This window comes from Chinchilla lanigera, unplaced genomic scaffold (assembly GCF_000276665.1).
Source record: "Chinchilla lanigera isolate Chin_1 unplaced genomic scaffold, ChiLan1.0 scaffold00040, whole genome shotgun sequence".
NCBI classification, from domain to species: Eukaryota; Metazoa; Chordata; class Mammalia; order Rodentia; family Chinchillidae; genus Chinchilla; species Chinchilla lanigera.
In genome coordinates, this window is record NW_004955441.1 from 11,011,765 (window position 1) to 11,034,259 (window position 22,495).

A 22,495-nucleotide genomic window follows, 5' to 3' on the forward strand; every position below is an offset into this window, starting at 1 on the left:
GTAAAGAAATTCAAAATCAAGACATATTCTTCCTCATATGTATAATTTCGTGACATTTTATTTAGCCTGAACAGTGTCCCTTAGCATTTCTTTTTTTTTTTTTTTTTTTTTGGTTTTTCTCCAGTACCAGGAACCGAACTCACGACCTTGCGCTTGCCAGGCAGGCGCTTTTGCCGCTGAGCTAAATCCCCAGCCCCCTACAGCGCTAGATTCTTGACGAGAGTCCTTATAAACACATATACCTGCCATTTAGAATGCTGTTAGGCATTGTGATGCATGCCTGTAATTCCAGCACTCTGGGAGGCTGAGGCAGAAGGATCACAAGTTCAACTCCAGTCTAAGCAAATGGGCAACTCTGCAAGACCTTATCTTAAAAAAAACATATACATGTACATATATGTGTACATGAAAAGGACTGGAAATGTAGCTCAGCACTGAGGCCCTGGCTTGAATTCTCAGTGCTGTGGGGGAAAAAAGCTGAACGGGGGCTTTTTCATATTTTCTTTATACTACATCCACATTTTACTCACTTCGTGCAAATGAGATTATACTTCTGGTTTCCCCAAAGATGACTTCGAAGTTCAGATTATGCCTTACCTTTGCAACATATTTTAACCAACATCAATATAACACTTAGCTCAATGAATCTGGGGTTAGCATGATTGCAAAAAATAAGGACTGCTTTGGCAAAGATGCTCTAGACAGGTGCACGAAGGGAGGCTCCCGTGCGTTCTCGAGGCTGGGACCTGGCACGGGTGCAACCTCTCGCCTCCTCAGAAGTCTCACAGGACAGCGTGGCGCTGAAGACCCCGCCGTCCTGTGACACACACAACTTGGCTGCCCTCTGCCCATCTTACCGTCCGCCTGCGGAAGGGCACAGGCTGCAGGAGCGCCGCAGCGCACAGCAGGAGCAGGCACGCTGCTCCGAGGAAAGGTGGGAGCCAAGCGGCTCTGAAACTCACACGAACAGACAGTTCTAAATTCCAACGGACAAGGCAGGCATCAAACGAGGAAAATTACCGAAGGAGCCGTTCTCAACATCACACAGGGCAAGAGTCCACATGAGGACCCCTCAGGAATGGTAAACTGTCTTGACTATCTTAACTTTCCAAAAGTAACTACTTTACCATGTAGACACTAGCAAGCATGAGGGCCAACATGAGACTTTTATTTAAGCTGATTATAAATCAAGATTCACTGCTTCACATATGAAGCCACATATTTACAGAGGATGGGTCTAAAGTAGCAGGCCTCGCGTAGAAGGTAGTCTCTGACAAGATCCTGAACCCAAAGTGAAAGGAATGCACTGCTGCACTTCATGCGAAGTCGGAACCAGGACCGAGATTTCGAAAGCTCAGAGCTCCTGCGGTAGAAGGGCAAGTGGGCTGCGAAGCCTCCAGGCACAGGCAAATGGCGCCCCGGGCAAGGCAAGGGCTGGCGCCCCGGGTCCTGCTTCTCACTAAGAAACGATCCAAGTGACCTGGGACTTCACATACAACAGAGTCTGTTTTAACCTGGAATACTAAGCACTAGGAAACCCACTGAACATCATTTTATCTAGCTCCAAAATTCTTCAGATAAGTAAAACTAATAAGCGTATCTTACAGGAATAGCCTTTTTCTGAAAATAAACGAAATAGAGCAGGGAAACGGAAGATTCAAATGGGAGAAGACCTTTGAAAAATTATGGCCTCACATGCATGAGCAGCCTTAAAGAAAACACTTTTATGCTGTAGACAAAAAAAAGCCTAGTAAGTGTACAGTTACTATCAATGAGGGGTTGAACATTACCTTGTCCTTTACAGATAAAAAATATGTAATCAAAGTAATTTTCTATTTATTTATTTTTTTCCTCTCAAATACATCTTAAAAATAACAGACACAGGACCACAAAGACACAAAAAACAAGGCAGCCTCGGCTTATTTCAGAAAGGGGTTTCCTTTGATTCCTTTAGTTGATTTGCATAAAATTCAAAGCTTTCCTGTTTAGGGAAAAAGAAAGAGGAGAAAGAAAGAAGAAAGTTATTGAGAAACCAGCAAGTCGTGACGGCACAAAACTTTACAATCACAAAGCACCGCAAGACTTTGGGGTAGCCAAGACTGTGGGGCCCACGACCAGCCCGCTCTCAAGCGCTGGCATTCCCGCCCGAGGGTCTCAAGTGCAGTTAAAGCTGGCACCAGGAGCCTCGCACACGCATTTCTATGCATGCAGGTATTCACACTTCCCCGGACGTGGGACACTCAGGTGTCTGAAATAAACAGTGTAACGCCTTTCAGTTTACTGACGCAATACAATGGAATTCCACGTATGTGCCTTCTCTTACTAAAGTGAACCAGATCTCCTAGATCATGAAGAAGTAAAAACCAACTTACTTGAAATGAATGTGTAGGGCTGGGGACATAGCCCAGCGGCACAGTACCTGCCTGGCAAGCACAAGGTCCAAAGTTCGATTCCCTGTATGCCCCTCCCCCCCCAAAAAAAAGAAAAAGAAAAAGAAAAAGCTTGGCTACTGAAATATGGGGCCACAAAATCACATCCCAAGAGGAGATGGTGAGCACTGCCCAACATGACAGTCTCGCAGAGCTGCCACGTGCGCCTCAGCCCCAGGGGCTGCGCTCTCCCTGGCCACAGCCAGGGCCCTGGCGCCCTTAGGCCCTCCCGGGCAGCTCCTCCTCGACACCTAATCCTCGTGTAATGAAGTATTCAACTTATTTTTCTGTACATTCCTATGAGGCGTACGTAAGTCGGCGGAGGTCTCTTCTCCTCTTAATTAAGAACTACTCACAGGGGGCTCAGTGAAAGGAACAGATTCTCCAGCTTTCTTCAGCAGAACTGCGTAACGCTTTAGAAACAGGTTATTCAGTTTCATGTTTTTTGTAGTCACGTGTTCATACAGCCTTTTAGCAGATGATACATCATTGTCCACAACTGACCAAGTTAAAGAAGAAAAATACATTAATCACAGGTGAATATGCCCTATCTCTCTCTTTTCACCAGAACAACCTACTGGCTGCGATCGCCTTGGCTCTCTTTATCCCAAGGCAAATGGGGCCCTGGGGCCACATCTGTAGTCTCCAACCGTCCTCACTGCTTCTCTACCTCGACACCCTCGTGTAACATTACTCACTGAGGAGGAGAAGGGAAATGACAAGCAAAATCCTTTGGAGCAATATGAATGGTGTCAGGTACTTCGGTTATTACAGGGTCAGAGATCCATGATAGTTAAAGCGGCCATAAACTGAAGTTCTCAACCCGTCCAGGCTCTCCCTAAATGGGAGCCAGGATGAATGACAGCAACTCCTGAGTGGGACCAGACCAACTGAGTTTAGCTAAAGCCATCTTCCTCTGTAGAAATCCCCTGCTCCCCTCCCACACAGCCTGCCCAGCCCTTCCCATACTATTATCAAGTCTTCAGGCTCCACGTTCTAGGAAGCTGCCTCAGGAAACTCTAGTATCTTTCTCTCCTTCCTGTATATTTTGGTAGTAGCATGTAAGTGCTTATGCTTTGACTTATTTCATGTTACTTAGTTATTGGAAAGTTGAGGAGGTTAATGATGAAACCTCTTTTTTTTTTGAGAGAAGGTCTTGCTATGTAGACCAGGCTGGCCTCCAATGCACATCAGTTCTCCTGCCTCAGCCTCCCTAGTGCTGGAATTATAGGTGTGTGCCACCATGCCTGGCTATGCTTTTATTTTGAAATAAGGATACAGTCCCGTTGTAAGGCTAGAAAAAGAACCAATTTACTAATTCTGACTGCGCAATCTCGTCTTGCCAATAATAAAAACAAAACAATTCTTTATGTACTACATCAATTAGCAGATGGCAAAATGACCACCATTTAGAAATGATAACATTTATCTGAGCAGTGAGGAAACATTAGATCAGTTCCCTTTCGTTGTGATTTCTGGCAACGAGGGACCAACTGGCCAAAAGACTGCAATTTCCCCTGGGACTCGGCTGAGCTGTGGGCTACGTTTAGAGAAGGGGCACCGGGCGAGGAGGAAGGCAAGGCAAACGCCAGCCTCAAACAGGCCAGGCCCCCGCACGCTGCCTTTCAGGTGCAGGGCCGTGAGGAGGGGGACTGGTTTCCAATACGTAAGATAAGCGAACTTCCAAGTCTTTCTCAGAGCCTGGGATCCTACCCACCATACCTGGGCTGCCCTGAAAATGCTCAGTGATACCTTTCAGTGTGAGTTATATGAGTAATCTTCACGCAGCTTCCACATATTCTAGGGCTAAGTAAATCATTTACAGCCTCAGTAAATGCCTGATATTCATAATTACTGCCTTTGCGCTAAAGACTTACTTGACTCTACTACAAAAGTTTAAATCACATAAATAATATATTAAGATTAAATTTATTACCATAGCTTTTCATGATGGATGTGTACGCTTCTTCCCTGTCATGTAATTCAGGAATCAATTCGAACAGAGATTTCAGAACTGACGCCTAGGAAATTAAAATGCAGGTAACATTGCCACAGACTCGAAAGAATAGTGAAACAGGCCACTAGTAAGTAAATACTACAGCAGAAAACCTTGACAATAGTTACAAAAAACTACCTACTCAGTGTAATGATTTTTCCTTCTGTGCACCTCAGCAACTGATGTTGCTTCCATTAATTTACACCTAAAACAAGTTAGCATCTTTCAGAAGATGATGGTATTCTACTTACATTTCTATGAAGATTTTCTAAAACATTTAAACATATTATTTCAGGATAATGTGTCTAAATATCTAGTGACTTCTTCTTTTATCCACTAGTAACCAAGCCAAACAGTTATGAGACCTCAACGGTGTAAGAGATACCAGCTAGATTTTGAGATGTCAAAATTTTTTTATGAAATGTGAAGAATTCAGTCAAATATTCTAGAGTTTCCCCTGCTTGGAACATAAAAAGAGCCATGTGCAGGATCTCACTGGAATTTTTATTTGAACTGTGGAAAGATATGTAGATACATCTATGGTCTTATTTCCTGTAGAGAATCTACACGTATCTTACTCTAGTGAGTAACAGATCAAATAGTATTTCCAGACACACTGTGGAACAAATCGATGATGAATTTTACGTGCATTTAGATTGTGGTGCCATCTCACAAGAGGCTAAATCTGGCTTAACTATTCTACTGTCGAATAACAGGACACTGTAACTAGTATTTTAAAACTCCTAATTCCCTTTTAAGCATGTATATTCAGTCAACCCACACTGAGGCCTGTATCTTCCCCAGACTTACTACATCCTAAAGTTTCCTGTAAGGAATGTTCTAAGGAGATATAGTTACTTTATGCTTCCTGTCCCATCTCTGTATCCAGGCAGTAACAATCCAGCACAGCACCACATATGGACTGACAAGTGCTTGCCTGATCGACTGATTCATCCATCCATCCTTTTCTTTTTGAAACAGGGTATATATGAGGTAGTCTAGGCTGGCCTTGAACCTGTATATAGCCCAAACTGGCCTCAAAGTCACAATCCTATTGCCTCAGACTCCCACAGTGCTGGGGTTACAGATTTGTGTCCCCAGACCTGGCCTACAAGTGTTTTGTAGATCCCTACACTTTTTTTTCCCTTGTCATGCTAGGGACGGACCCCAGGGCTTCATGTAAACTAAGCCCAAACCCTATCGCTGAGCATGTTCTAATCCATACCCCTGCTCAGATTCTTGTTCTTTTTAAAAACTTGAAAGGAATCTCTCCAAATGGGGGTAGGGATATACAACGGAGTATTTTCTAAACACTGTTGCATATAAATTCAAGACTCAGACATTAGAAAGTGTGATTAGGTTACATTTTTAAAAAGTAGGTGTACAGGAAGGGGAAATAAAGGAAAACCAGATCTCTCTGCCTTTGGTGAACTGTTTAAGTAGTTTCACCTCCAACAAAAACTACAATTTATATTCAGTTTGAAATCAAGAACCCGAATCACTTGAGCAGGAAGTTCCTGAGCTCAACAGGTAAAAGGAGATCTAAAGTAATTTTTGGCACCATGATTTTATTCTTTTAAACGTCAAAAATACATTATGTCGCACGTGTCTGCACACCCCTTTCACAGTACAGGTAAGACAAAGTGTACCAAAAGAACGTGAGTTTGGTAGACGACATCAATTTTAAAGGGGAATGGTTCACTGGCCTGTGACGGCTTCTAGCTGAGAAATGGTCAACAGCGGCCATCCAATGGGACATACTCCGCAGCGGTTAGTTTCCTTCCGCACTGCTTCTGCCTTATTAAATGCACCAAGGTGACTTAAGCCATGTGACTTACTACCACTAAGGAGTCATAACTGACTCTGCATCAACACCCTACAAATTAAGAGTCTTCAGTCTTGATGGTGTTTCGTTTAAGATCCTGAGCCAGCAGGCTCTTCTGTTCAACCACGGAACAAGACTGTCTTTGATTTGTTTACAAGTAGTGTACATACCTTTCCTTGTTTCTGAGCATTCCTAATACAGAACACCAACAGAATTGGGGTTTGTTCAGCAATTGCGCCACATCTCTAAAAATGAAATTATTCAGTAAGCAAACGTTTCTGATAAATAAGCAGACCAAGGCAAGTATTTTCAGTTAACGAAGTCCACAATGATACAGTAGTGTGTCGTTACCACCAGGAAAGCCTAATAGTCGGCCACGGTTTTGTAAGGCCAGAAAGAAAAGAAAACAAGCACCAGCTACGCCAAGCTCTGGCGAACACTTCCTTGGCGCTGCAAGTGCAAAGTTTGTTTAAAAAGAAAAGGGAAAAATTACACCAGTGCTTCAACAACCACAGTACAAGGGTTAAGACTGCAACGAAAGAGGAAAAAAAGAAACATTATTCCTCTCCAATTATACTGCCAAGCATTCACAAGTGAGCTAGGGATCATAAGGTTAATTATACATTTAATAAGGTGTCAGGGAGATAACTGCTCGTTTCTTTATAAAAATTAAAATGTACAAAGCAAGTTCTCTTTAAAGTATAATTACCTACACTTATGCATACAAAAGGACTGATTTCAATCTCTCTATTTTATAAAAGGCTTTCATTGCAACAGACAGCCAATGCTTGAGAAAGAGACAAAAGTTAAACTAAAAAAAAAAGTTTATATGACAGACCAGATAAATCAAGTGTCTATCCAATCTTGGTGCTATAGTCAAATCAAATATGGCAAGACAATATTTTAGTTTACACTCATCATAGGTGTCATTCTCTTTAAGTTTCTAAAAGCACATTGCTCTTTCAAAGCTCTGAAACACTGTCAATACTAAAATGAGGAGTACAAAAAGAACTTTTGGGGGCACACGGAACATTTACATTATAAACTGATGTTTTCAATATCTGTGAATAAAATGTTCTATGCTAAAGCAAGAATAATCCTTCACTGTTTGACAGGCAGGTCTAAGATGAGAAAAGGGCTTATCATCTGGAACTTCAGTTGAATGATGGGACATAAGCAAAAAGACAGCTGCTGTAGCAGTAACACTCAGCTGTCACTGAGAGATCTTGGGTTAGGCCACCAGGTCAGAGCCTGGCTATCTCCCCGCCTACTGGCTATGTTCTCTATGTGCCTCAAGATTACGGCTGAGAATAAGTTGCAAGGGGAAGTCAAGGGTCACTGTCTAGGAAAGCTGTCAGAAAGAGTATACTTAAAGCTGAATAAACTGAATAAATACTGAGTAAGCTGAAAACATACTCTCACTGCTTATACCCCTAGCTACATATACATGAAGATAAAGCGAGTTAGATTAAGACAGAATTTAACAGTAAAGGCAGCAAGACACAACAAACTGTTCCTGAAATCCCTATTATACACTGCTTTTTCCTTAAAAAGGGGGAGGGTGTGTTGGTAAAAGCGCCAAATCAAACAAGGAGCTTCACAATTAACTGGAATTCCTCTATGCCCATAAGCAAAAGTAAAAGCCTCAGCATCAGCGCCAATTTACCTTTTTTTAATATATAACTGCTAACTCAAAGGGAATACTTCAGCCGTTTCCTTTTAAAATGCTTTGGATTCTACTGTCAGGCTAGATGGACTTTAAGAATCAAAACTGGAGCTCAAGCAAATGGGTGCAGTTTCACCTTCCCTATTTCCTACTTAAGATATAGCACAGCTGGTAGAAATGTAGGTGAATATAGTACTGTTTACTATCAAAAATTGGTCTCAGGCCTCAATTTGACACAGGGAGTCTATACAAACACAGCCGCTGGCAGGATCACGGTGACTGTTTGACTGCCACCTGCTGGGAAGGGGCTCCCCAGCGGTGCCTGTTTGTGTACACTGCCAGCGATCACCTACCGTTCTGCCGCACTTGGTGCAGCTTTATATTTAGTTCTGTTAAAATGGTATGAATGCGGTTGTCTCCTTCCCTGAAGATTGCTAATTTAACTGAGAGTGCGGGCCACAGAGACCTGCATTTGTCATTTAATGTGTCTGTGACACACAGCTGAATAGAAAGCAAAATCAACTCTTAATAAACCTTGAATAAGGCACTGAGAATGTCTTGAGTATTCAGTGAGAAGCTGTACTTGAAAAGCAAACACTCCCTACTTTTTATTGGTAAACTGTGTTGTCATGGTGATGCACACTATTTAGAGCATTAGAGAAATTAAGATAGAAAAATCAAAGGAACTGTTGTTTTGCATTGCCTACCTGCAGGGAAACATTTGTTTTTAAATCATTTCAACAAAATTCACCCTCCCCATTCTTGACCCCTTCTTAAATTCTAAGAACATTTCTCATCCTATTTGGCATTTTTAACACTGGCAAACTACAACCTGAAATCCAGCTCCCTGTCATGCAACTATGATTCACACAGAATTCAAAGAGTTTAGCAGTACTGCGCCTTACTTCCGGAGTCCCACACACAAGCATGCCCAGTAATTTTCCAGCGGCTTCTCCCTAACTACAAGCGCCACTGCTCTGAGTTGTTACCTGTAGAAGAGCTCTGGCATCATCCACCTTGCCTGAATCCACAAGCTGAAGGAAAAGATCAGTGACTGGTTTGTACACTGAAAACTGATTGGCCAATCTCTCTGCCATGATGCTTACTGGAAAATGACAGGTAAGAAAAACCTCTTGTTAGAACAGTAGTATGATTTATCCATTGAAGAAATTTGGTCAAGGTTCTCCAGACAGCAAGTGTATTTCTGTGTTCTTTAACTGAACAACCAACTTACATTTTTCAACTGCTGTCTCCATGTGTCCCTCTATTGCTTTTCTGAATAAGTATGACAAGCCAAAGTACTGAGGTGCTACGACTGGGTTCCCTGAAGTAAGCATGTTTTCAATGTTCTCTACAGCAACATCTATGTTATTGCTAAAAAGAAAGCAAAATAAACTATTTTTAAAAACTGTTCTTATATCAATATTGCAGTCAGTTTTAGTATAAGAACTTACTTTTAGATCCACTCATGCACATATTTTAGGAAACGCAGTAATATGTTTATAATGAAGAAGACTAAGAAAACATTGTATAATTAAATCACATTCAGGTAGCAAAAGCAATCACTGAGCAGTTCGAGCTACAGTAGCTGCTTATCTTAGTTGAATAGTTATTTTAAAATATTGCTCTAAAATTAAAAAATAAAAATAAAATATGGCTCGAGATAAGATCAAATTATATATATATAAATTAATGAGAATAATTTTATCTGAAATGTTTGATTTTGGATATAAAATGATAATCTATATAAGTGCTAGAATTCTGGTTTTATAATCTATAACTGGTCCCTACTGTACAAGGTAAAGATAGTATATTACAGCTTTTAAAGACGGTCATGTTTGCACCTGGTGTATTTTCATGTCTCTAACCCACAGTCACATAAATTTCCTTTTGTAAGCTAGTATACATTTGGAAAATGCATTAAAATTCTCTGAAACACTATCTTTATGCTGAAAAGAATCAACTATATGACTACAGAGCAAATTATGAAAAACAATTTCATAGATTTTTAGTTAAGATAATTTGTAATTGATATTTTATGATACTCAAGTCCAAATAACTGATTTTATGCTTGCATGAGTATATGAGAAATAAGAATTCTCTAACTTGAAGTGAAAATCCTGAGACATGTTTCTTATGGATTTCAATCCCTTACTTAATAGTGAATAGAAACATGTCCTTCAGAAAGTATTTATAGTATATAGTTCTGTAAAATTCATTCAGCTTCTACTAGAATGTCCTTGATCTTCTAACTTAAAAGAATTCCATCTTCTTATTAAAAGGACAGTCTGAAGTTCTACTTAAGGAAATAATTTTAAAGGGTAAAAACAAAACAAAACACAACTGTTTGGGAGCTTAAAGGAATAGGAACAAACAAAAAATCCTGCAACACCAAACACACGTGACAGGACTAACAACTGAAGAACCCCCCCAACGGCTTTCTAAGTGTCAGTTCCGTATTATCCCTATGGGTCTTGAACTTGAGCAAAGTACTTTGCTAGTGAGGTTAACAAAAGAATGACATTCTCTTCAGTGATGAGTCCACACAAGGAATCTAGGGGTGGTGGTCAGGAAATCCAGTCTAATCATGTGGGGGTGGGTGCTGGTAAGGTGGGCGGGTGAGGAGTGCAGAAATGAGTTTTTGTGCGTGCTAGGTATGGAACCAAGGGGCCTCATGCATGTTACATACATGCTCTACGTACATACCAGCTGCATCCCTAACCACAGACACGTACAACTTTGACAAGTTTGCTGAGCCCTCTGTTTCACAATATGCTAGTGGAGTGTCACTCTCAACGACTGCTGACAAATGAAATCATTTTCACTTTTGTAAAGAAGTGTTTTGACAAGAGTTACGGCATGCACACATACCCACACGCACACACACACAAATATGGATACGCACACACACACAAGGAAAGTTAGCAATTGTGAAGTTCTATGAATCTGGTAAATGTTTATTCTAAGATTAAATTTAAATATATATTTTCAACATATTAATCATTCATAATAGGAAATGATCAGCAACAATAATCAGCACTGAAATCGCCTAAGTTGATATGGTTTCCAAAGGCATTAAAAAGTTTTTAAAGGTGCTATTTGACATAATGTTCACTGAAAAAAACTTGAGAATACTTACTTCTTCATTTGTGCTAAAGCAATGTTATTAATAAAAACCATTCTTGATAGCCCAATCTCGTCCCGTCCACTGACCATCTTTTGAATAGCTTCTATGCTTTGTACATCACCCTTAGAGGCAAAGGTCTGGATAAGGCGGGTCACTGAGAACTTAGAAGGAATCTGGTCCAGATCCAAGGCTGTTTTCAGAGTTGCGAGAGCCTCTAAAATAGAAGAACAAAGTGTATAGCTTTCCTTATTTGACTCATATTGACTTTAATGTATTTTGAAAACCAGCTTTTAAATCTGAGCACCAAATGGCTATATTAAAAAAGCAAGCGATAAATAATTTATTCTAGATTACAGAAAATATTAATACTTCATAAGGAATCTTAAAAAAAGGATTTGATTATCTATAAAGTATTAGAGACCACAGAAACTTACGTCGTGAAGAGAACATAAGTGTGACTGGACTGGCAATCTGAGTTCCACTCAGGTATAACATTTTTCCATGCCTAATTCCAATGATGTTCATAGATTCAGAAGTATAAATAAGGAAGAATTTTAAAAATTAAGGAGTTTCCAAAAATATGTAACCTTTAGCCAGATTTATACTTTCCTAAATTTTATTAACGCAAAGATTACGTGATTATAAAAAAACTTTTAACACTTCCAAGATTTTTTTCTGGAAAGTAACTCTCTCTGGTCCAAATAAGATTTATCACTTTGGAGCAGCCAAACTGGAAAATTCAATTTTCCACTAATGGATTTATTTTACATTAAAAATTACCCTACAGATAATTTCTTGTGTTCAATTTGTAAAGAAAATAAAGCTTACTCAATTCTTATGGCTATAGCAAATGGTATTTTGTTTACTTGAAGAATCACAATTGCAAGTACTTGACTATGAATAAATATGGAATACCCTTCTGATTTTTAGACTCATCTACAAGGGTAGCGAAATCCTTATGTTAAACAGGAGTAGTAGACTGGAGGGGGATGTAGTAATATTTGGCATAACAATCACCGCACTAGCACTACCGAAGAAAACTTCACAGCTTCATAGCAATTACAGCAATGTAACCTAGACAAAACTAAGACTCTCAAAGCAGCTTTCTGAATAAGAACAGCTTATCTTTCACAGAAGAATGGGAAAGGGTAATAATTAAACAGTCTATAAAAACAATATGGCAAAAGACATGATGAATTTAATCTTTATTACTGAATAAACTATTATTACTTAAAATCTATAAATAACCTAAGCCCACAATTCTCAAACAGGGCATATAGGTCACTTGAAAATCATATTCGATAAAATTTTATAAATATACATTCTAGATTACAGAAAATATATAGGAAACAAAAAGGTTTTCTAATATTTTAAAAATATAACCTACAGAAAATAAGCTTGATAATGTCTTATTAACTTGAAGTCATACACAGATAAAATGTTTTCAGTATCTTAAGTACTAATGTTAGGGAAAATCTTCTTACTAGGGGATCAAAATAACAAAAATATAATGGTAACTGGAATTTATTAAGCATTTTATTGTATTTGCTAAGCATTTATTAAATACCAGACCTAGTACTATGAATCTATACTCAAAACCAACCTATTGAGGTAAGTACTCATTTTTACAGGTAGGACTAAGGCAGAGAGTTTAGTATTTTCCTGAGGTCAGTCATACTGCTAGATACCAACTTGAGTCCAACCATCACAGAGGCTGCATCTATGAGTACGTGCAAGTGGCGGGAGGCAGGCTGAATAGACCGTTTTCTGCTATCCAGAGGGTACATGAGAGCTTATGACCTAAATCATATTCTTATACAGAATTTGTCATCATAATGACCTAACACACACACACACACACACACACACACTCTCTCTCTCTCAAGTCTTTTCCACTATCAGCCAATTTCAGCATTTACTCAGTAACTCACAGTGCTGAGTATACTGCAAAGGTGCTAGCATGCATGAGCTATTCAGCACATTTATAAAATTACATGGAGATACATCTGACTTTATTGTTTTCTTACTGCCTTAGATGGGGTTGATTAAATGAAACCCAGAAAAGAGAAGGGCACAGAATGGAAGGCAATTATGAAGCTCAGGAACTTTCAACACCCATGGAGCAAAATGTGGAAATGAAAACAGGGCAACAGCATTCTCATCCTCACAGGCAACTACCTTACTCCCATGTGAGGTAGAACCTTGGTGAGACTGAGCACCAGGGGTTCAGGTGGGGGCTACAGAGGGAGCATTACGCTCCCCACATCTGTTCTCGACAAGGATCCACTCAAGCTGACCAGTGGAGAAAAGCAGACGAGAAACTACATTTGTGCACTTTCTTATCATTTTCGCAGGGCACTTTCATATAAGTAGAGGGTAGTAGTCAAAATAAAACACGAGTGAGGTTCAGCTCAACATGCACCCCTGAAATTGAAATTAAAAAGTGCTTTGTTCTTTTTATCTATAGAAATATAAGCTATTTACCAGAATGAGCTTATTTATGAGTAGCAAGTTTAACTCTTCAGTGTCTTAAAACTGTCATCTCTATATGAAAAATAAGCTTAACAAAGTTTAACAGTAAGCCCCACACCATTCAATTATGCTTCAGGGCTGTCCAAAGAGATGTCTAGATGGCCAGCTTTGCCTGAGGAACAGCAAGGTGGAAATGTGGCAAAGGGAGAGATCAGCATTTAGACGTTCAGTACTGGTTAGTTACGGAGACAACTAAGGACCAGCATGTCTAGGTACAAGCAACAGCGAGGCTACGCAATTAGCACAACTCTTTCTCAGAGATGTGAAATTATTTTACAAACATGCAAGCAAGGAAAAAACATTAAAGAAGGGCAAGAAACTAAGTAAGAGATTTAAGTGTTAAAGAGCTTTTCCTCCAGCCATAAACCAAATGGATTTTGCTGTACTAGTAAAACTGTGGTGTTAACCGTATTGGCTAAAATTCAAATGTGAAAAGCTTCTTACCGAAAGAGAGTTATTACTGTCCCCCTTGGGAGCTCATTCACAAGACCTCCAAACCCACCTCCACCCCACCAGGCAAACTGATAAACAGCCTCTATCAAATCAGCAAGCCCCATCCCAGTACTCACAAAGTCCTCTCCACATCATTCTGGCGTCACCCCCTATGCATTTAAAAACTCTAAACTGCATTTTATTGCTGTTGGTATTATGAACTATTAAAAAAGTATTAGATTAAGTTTTAAAAATCAATATTATAATCATTTGGCACACAGTCTCACACATTTAACACTCAATTTAACACATTTGCTATCTCATATACAACCCAACACAATATGCAAGAAACAACTGCTGGGAATTGTTTCAGATGTTCGAAAGTATGTTAATTTCCAAAGCAAAATGACTTGTGCTGTGAATTTTAACACACTTGAAAGCCTGTACTTTCTCTCGTCCTGGAACACAAATTTTGCATGTCTGAAGAGCTGTGATTCATCTTAAGAAAACCCATCTTGTGTTAAATGGAATGGAAACTGGACTAAGTGGTCAAATGACAAGTACATTCATATTCAAGCTGTATTATAAATGCATGTACAGTAATTTACGTCTCTCAGCTACCACAAAAGGCTCTTGATAAGCAGGTAATTTGCTAAATGGACTCCTTTATCCAAGTATTCGAAGGGCGTTACAAGAAAAATCTGCAGAGGCATTAATGTGACGTAAAGGTCAAGCATTGTGACATACCTTTCAAATAATCCCGCCTAACTTGCGTTATGATGAGGATGCTGTTGGCAGCATCGTTCAGTGTGAAGCCCTTGATGTGGGTCTCAGCGCTAAAAGAAGCAGACATTTAGAAAGGAATTACTGACATGCTTCTGATACGATAATAAATGGTTGAGCACCAAGGTGAAATTATAAAAACTACTGTTCGTATGTTAAAAATATTGCTGCAAAATATCGACCTGGAGACAGCTTTTGTGTTATCCTGTCAATGGTTATAGAAGGATAATTTTTTTTTGCATTCTGACAGATGACAAAGTTGGAAATGAGCAACAAAAGAAACAAAGTACAAGATTTTTTTTAAACAATCGGTTCAAATTCTTGAATGCTGACATATTAGATGACTAAAATAACTGCATGCCCTGCATTGTTCGGCTGTATCCTAAGTGGGATACTTTTTCCTCTTTTTTCTACATTCACCATAATTATAAAATGTAAAACTATTCTTCCAGCAACAAAAATGAACATTTATTTTCGGCACTGTATATTTTAAATATAAACTAAAGCATATTACTAACCAACACCATATCATTTGGTTGATTAATTTTCAAATTTCTGTCATCTAGATACATACAGTTTTTACAGCTTTTAAACATATTGGCAGAACTAAAACTGTCGTTACATTAAAATTAAAAATCTTCATACAACAACTTGTCCCAGCTTTAAATCTGAAACAGAACTCCTAACTTTTAAAAACTCAACAGTAAAAAATTCCTTTACTTTGACTAGAACCTACAGGATTAAAAAACAAACAAGGCTAAAATCCTAACAATTGGGTATTATTTGTTTGCAAGACTCTTGTGATGAAATTTCAGCATCCTTAATGCACTGAAGGTTCATCTCCCGTTGAGGAAGTCTCCGAAGGTCAGAAGGAGCAAAAGCAACTGCTGCCATTTGCTGTATCAAAGCTCAGTGACAACCTCACTGCCAACACAAGCCTACACAGTGAGCAGATTGCCACGAAAGCGGGTCACTGCTGCGTTATTCCCATCACTCCCAGGAAAACCCTCCAAAGACACTGCAACACCCATCCTCTCAGTCACTTTCAGCCTCCAAGGTTTACCCTGTCGTCTCTGGACGCAGGATTTTCTTATCCCACTGACCAAATCCTCTTAACCCCACCAAAGTACCCATTGCTCAGTTTGACTTTTTCCCTGTGTCCCATCTGTCAAAGGTTTTTAAGTCAACAACTCATGTATGAGACTATAAAGTACATAAAATAAAGGATTTTCTTTCTCAAGCTGTAGCATGATTAAATAAATTAGACACTATTAAAAGCTCATTCTCAGGTCAATATTATATGTATTATGCAACACTTAAAAATATTATCTAAAATTCTAAAACAAGTACAATTTCTTTTAACTAAAAAGTATGAACCTTGCAAATCTTTCAAAAACCTCAAACATGTAACATTTTTCTTTTATCAACAATCTCTTCCTATCTCAAGAAGCTACCTATTCATGACAAATATGAAACTAGAAATAAGTATCAGGAAGAAAAAACATCTCAAATCTTGTAAATGTAGAAACAGATCAATCAAAATATAATCCAAACTGGGAAGAAGAGAGAAACTACAAGATATTACTGACAGAGACCTTTGCACTGGAATCATTCATATAATAAAAGAAAGTGTGTATTTTTTATCTGAGCTGCCTACTAGGTTGGTCACTAGGCATATATGACTACTTTTACAGAGGAACAGAAAATATAATCTATTATATTTAAATTTAAGTAATTTAAATAGACACACATGGCTAGTGACTACTGGAGTGAACAGCATACAATTCTAAACTTTTTTTTTTTGAGGCTAGCCAGAAAGTAAAGGAAAACAATTACAGGGAGTGGAAAGGGTTAATCTTTCAACTTAGAATCAACTGCAAAAATCAATCTATCGTAACCAAAAAAGATAGCACTACGATGACATTAGACATCTCAGTAATGAATGGACTACAGACTGTGCTTATAGAACACCAACAGGTACACAGGATATTAGTTTGTGCTAATTTATATTACTTTGGAAAACATTTCCAGATGGAACGAAATAGCAGCTAGCAGGGACGAGGAAAAATGATGTGCCACTCTCAAAAGATAAAGCAGGGTGATGATATGATTCTCATCTGTAACAGTGTTTAGTTATCAGAGATTTAAAGTAATAATTCACTTCCCTTCTCTTCCCTTGAAACAATTCACTGTAAGTAAATTTTTAGTTTGAAAAAGTAAAGATAAAAGAAAGCTGGCTTCTAAAAATTTCCCAGGCAGCTCTTACTGTTACTTTTGAGGTTTACTTGTTCAGAAGGGTCAATGGCCTCATCAGTAAAGCTGAAGAAATCTCCTTAGAAGTTAAGTGCATGTGTGTATATCAGAGACAGCAAAAACCAAAGATGGCATTTTTTTACATTTATAGGAAATTAAGATTGCTCTTAAGATTAGTGGCATGACAGGGATAATTGTAACAATAAATTCCTATTTATGGATTGCATAAGGGCCCCAAAATAATACTAGGGGCTACTACCTCTTCCTATATACAGTAGCTCATATGGTTATCTGGCTACTACTTTTCTTTTTTTTTTGTTTTTTTTCCAGTACTGGGAATCGAACTCGCGACCTTGTGCTTGCCAGGCAGGCGCTGCACTGCTGAGCTAAATCCCCAGCCCTGGCTACTTCTTTTCTACTCTGATCACTGATGCAGAGCTGGAACAGAAAGAGATGACATCATCTAGAACTGGTCATCAACTAGGAAATGAGTCTTGAAAGATGCATGACGTACCTCCAGTAAAACAATTAATTGTATAAATGGAAATTGAACTTTCACTTATGAATTCCCAGTCCAGGGTTATTTTAAAATTTGCTCCACATAGATTTAACCTGAGTTACAATTCTATGTAGGTAGATACATTTTATTGACTCAAGAAAAAGGGCATGCATCCAATCGCCAGGCTGATCTTGGGCTTTGGATCCTACACAGTTACATGGGGAAGACAGCTGTAGTATAAACTGAGTAGGATAACACAGCTAAAACAAATAGAAGTGTTTTCAATCATACAAAAAGTCTTGGTTTATATGTGGAATCTAAAACGTGAAACTCAAAGCAGAGAGCAAAATGATGGTTGTCAGGGGCTGGATAGAGAGAAATGGGGAGATGATGGTGAAAGGAAGGGCACAAAGGTTTCCTTCAAGGTTCTGTTCCGGAGCGCCACACAGCACAGTGCCTACACCTAACAATACTGTACTCTACACTTAAACTGTACGAGGGATGTGCTCTTACATGTGCGTGCACAAAGACAACTGCAGACAAGGCGGGGAAACTCTGGGAAGCGAAGGCTATGTTTATGGCCTTGACGGGGAGATGTTTGCATGGGTGTACATACACACTGTGCACATATGCACATCTTTTCATAGGTAAATCATACCTCAAAAAAGCCTCATGGAAATCTAGAGAAGGAGGGAAGACGATTAAACTTGGATTTTATAGGTTGTGGATGTAAGGGGAAACCAAGGGGCTATGATTATAACGGTATTCTAGATCAGCATCCTTCGTATTAGTTGGATTAAGACCCATAGCAGGCTACACCAATGGTTTACACTACATCTTACATAACTATGCAACTGAAATCAACATTTCACCAGGAACATGACGTGGTTTGATATTTTCTAGTCTATTTCACTTTTTAAAAGATTCTATTCCACTGAACAGATTCCATGAGGCACTGAATTGGCTGTAATTACAGTTCAGAAAACACTGTAGGCCAGCGGCCTTCAGTGACACCATGCACATACTGCCTGAACACCCCAGGAGGCAAGGAAACAATTATACCCTCACTTTTCAATCTTACTGTATGAACATTTTCTACTTTTCTAGCATGTCCTACAATACAATTATATGTGACATGGAAAGGAGCATAATCATACAAAGGGGAGCACAATCAAAATGTTTGAGACACTTTCTGAGTCACCTGGGGTGCTTAGTAGAGGGCACACTCCTGGGTCCCCCATAAGATCAGCTCATCAGAACCTTTGTGGTGGGCTATGGGGAATCTTTTCATACTTCAGAGTAAGAATATTTCCACAATAAGCCCAATTAAAATAAAGGAATTTTAATCTGTACTTTTGAAAAGTATTTCAGGTCTCTGTGACTAACCTCAGGATTAAATTTTTTAAGTTTTCCTTCTTTGCTTATACTATATCGTATATAACTGAAACCAACATTTCACTAGGAACTGTTGGCGAACATTTTAGAGGTGAGTGTCTAAACTGCAACCCAAAATTCAAACCTGAATACTGAGCTTCAATCATACACAGGTGGCAACACAAAATGTCCCTGCTTTTCTGCCTATCTTTCCATATCATGGTTTCAGAACACCTTTGATTATTATGGGATAGAGTTTCACAGTAATTCTTTGAGAAAATTAATATTAGAAAATAGACCACAGCCTTAGTGGTTAAACAAGATACTGTCCAATGTAAAAGTTTCCAAGGCAGTGACCGCACACTTTAGAGATTCTTAAGTTAACAAGCACATGAGTAATACACAAATGAGGCACTTACTACATTAAATACTTGAATAGTCCCAGTGTGACTGTCTCAGACATTCAAATGATTTAAAACCACATCCACTTTGATAAACAGTCTACATGACAAATTAGGCAACACACAAAAACCCGAACATGCTGTACTCCAACTCTATACAGCCCTACAATGTGTAACTTTCTAGAGACCTGAAAGAATGGTGAGCATCCTATTTCTGTTTGGGATTCTAATATTCCACAAGTACCATGACTTATACATTTTTAGGCTAAAAATTAGCTGAGATTATTTCAAAATTCACAGTATACCTGGAAAATGCTGAACTTTCCCATCATAAAGCTACTGACCCACAACAGGACATGTCTATGTTTCAAAGAAGGTGATCTTGAGCTCCTTTTTAGGTCATTTTTGGTTAATAACTCAACAGTAACTAAGGGTTAAGATGACAGAGCCAGACAACAGACACATCAATAAGGAACCTTTATTCCTGCTTGCATTAGCAAAGTATCTTCATCTAGGGGAGTGATGGCGAACCTTTTAGAGACAAGTGCCCAAACTGTAACTCCAAACTCACCACTGCTATCATTACCACCCAAACAGATTTTTAAAAAAACCCCAAAACTGAACCAAGACAGAACAGGAAAAAGGTAAAGGCACACCAAGGGTGTTGGACAGCTATGTTTTCTCTACCTCATTCTCAATATCGTGAAGAAATTTTCAGTACAGATAATATTTTGAACTCATCATAAGGAAGAAAAATTGAGGCTCAGAGATAGCAGGTAGTTTTTCCCAAGGTCAAAGTTCTTTCTTTCAAGTAAGATTCAAACCCTTGTCTAAGACTAAAGCCTTTGGTATCCTCTTTATATCAGGCTGCTCCACCACAAAGGATACATGGAGCTCGTGGCCAAACAAGAAGTAGAACATAATAAAATTTTGCTTTTCTGCACATGATATCTAAAATGAATTTTAGTAAAATGTATACAATTTTGGAAGGCCACTGGCAGCTAAATTTTTTTAGGTTAAAAAAAAACCTCATAAATGAGTTAACCTAAAATACAATTTTTATGGGTAGCTGAGGCTAATCAATTGTTGCTATAACAATATATCTTTAAAAACCCTAACAGAAGCCAATAGTTAACATGCAAGGTAAAAGTAGGCTCATACTTACGTGTCTTTCACTTTCATAGCTTCTGAGAAACTGTCCTTCAACAGCAGCAAGTGTATCAGAGTTGTGTAAGTATCACTGCTGAACATAATGTTTTTATTTTGTGCCTTCAGGAAAATACTAAATGCATCTATGAGGAAACAAAAAACGAGAGAGCATTATTCTGAGATGACCAAAGGGGAGGGAAAAAAAATCACACGTTTGTTTCTTTTAAAAAACACAACATGTTTGTTTCTTTTAAATACCCACCCACCACTACCACTCCACAGACAGACACCGCCTAAGCGGCGTCTCTCAAAATCACAGTTCTGGGAAATACTATGTCATCAAAATGGATGGTACCTAGAAGGATTTCCTTTTAAAACTATTTTTCATACTAGCTTCCTTAAGTCAATAAATTATGTTCATGCCAATAAAAATGAGAAACAGCTCTTCCAAATTTGTCAAAAGATGCCAGTTTCAAAATAAATAGCAAAATGTGTTAAAGTCCAAATAAACCAGAGGTATAATTTAGATTGAGGGGAGCAAAAGATTCATTTTAAAGCAATCTTTAATCTATAAGTGGGTGGTTTCAATGGTTAACATTTCAACACAATAGCATTAAAGCGAATATAACCTGTAATTCTAAAATTAGGAGATCAAATTATTTGGCTACGACAGGACTTATACAAAAACATACAATTTTCAAATATACAGATATCTAACAAGTAAACTAGGCAACATTTGTTTGACTGATTAACAGTTTTATTTCACTCGTTCACAATAACTGTCAGTGAATGAAAAGATGTTACCAAAAGAGAAGTAACTACACTTTTCAGTCACTTACTTTTCTGAAATAAAATTGCTTGGCTATAAACAGCCACCTGGGAACTACAACCCACTCTCCCGAGTGGAGAAACACATCGTAACAGAGACAGACCATGACTCAACCATCACATCCGGCCTTCTAGGAACACAAGGCCCGGTGTAAAGGAGAACAGAACACATAAGTAGGAGTGGAGACACCGATGTTCAGAAGAACGCAATACACTATTCAAAGGTTTCTCAATAGGCAAAACTGTTATGCTTGTATGGATGAGTCAGGAGAGTCGCTTATTCTGCCAACTAAACAAAGTGGCGAGACTAAAAACTTACTCATCTCTTCTAGCCAAGTTGGGAGGGCAAGAGACAAAATATGAAATAATTGTATCTCCATCATAATGAAGGAGAACAGTTTGGGGAGGTGAACAGGTATTTTGGTATAAGTTAATCAAATATTAAGCTTTCCAAAGAACAATACTTTTAGCATTAAATTACCAAGTGTCTTGCACCAGATTTTTGTTTGTAAACACCTTGTTTGTTCTAGGGCACTGGCAAAAAAAAGTGTAAAATAAAAACACACACAAAAGCGAGACAGAATTCTATATCCGTTTTTAAATTTTACTGCCAATATGAATCCGTCACAAATTTAAGAACAAAGTCACAGCATAGCTTTGCTACATAGCTATTTTAAGTCATGACATACGACTGTAAAAACACTCTTGTCATTCAGTACAATGTATACATTTGTCTTCCTTCTGTCTTTCTTGCTATTTTGCCTATGTTAGCAAACTCACAATTTTCCTACGGCAGCCTCCCGAATAGGTGGGATTACAGGGATGCACCACTGCACTCAATTCACGTATTTACTTTTTAAAGGCTGGCAAGAAGATTTAACGTAGCCAGATGAGGTGATGCACACCTATAGTCCCAGTACTTCGGAGCACTGAGGCAAAAGGGTCATCATAAGTTTGAGGTCAGCTTGGGCTACACAGTGAATTTAAAGCCAGCCTTAACTACATAGTGAGACTGCTTAAAAAAAATTGCATTATTGTCTATATCCTAATAACCACATGTAATGGTTCATTAGTTGCTGAATGAGGACATTTAATATGTAGTATCTGAATGTTTAAAATTAAACAAAACAAATCCAGAAACTCCTGTTATTTTCTGAGATTGTGGCACGCACTTTAAATTAGTGTGGCTCTGTTATTTTCC

General features: G+C 38.6%; 1 protein-coding gene across 1 annotated transcript in view; it reads right to left on the bottom strand.

The window, feature by feature from the left end:
• Nucleotides 1-1,145: 1,145 nt before the first annotated feature.
• Nucleotides 1,146-22,495, bottom strand: part of Lrpprc (leucine-rich pentatricopeptide repeat containing) — a 104,056-nt gene continuing 82,706 nt past the window's right edge. The window contains exons 30-38 of the mRNA XM_013517542.1: nt 20,483-20,609; nt 14,755-14,843; nt 11,056-11,257; nt 9,151-9,290; nt 8,906-9,021; nt 6,421-6,495; nt 4,366-4,450; nt 2,786-2,928; nt 1,146-1,981 (exon numbers count right to left, since the gene is read on the bottom strand). Of these exons, the coding sequence (XP_013372996.1) occupies nt 1,925-1,981; nt 2,786-2,928; nt 4,366-4,450; nt 6,421-6,495; nt 8,906-9,021; nt 9,151-9,290; nt 11,056-11,257; nt 14,755-14,843; nt 20,483-20,609 (1,034 nt within the window). The 3' untranslated portion in view covers nt 1,146-1,924. The remainder of the gene's footprint in view (nt 1,982-2,785; nt 2,929-4,365; nt 4,451-6,420; nt 6,496-8,905; nt 9,022-9,150; nt 9,291-11,055; nt 11,258-14,754; nt 14,844-20,482; nt 20,610-22,495) is intronic.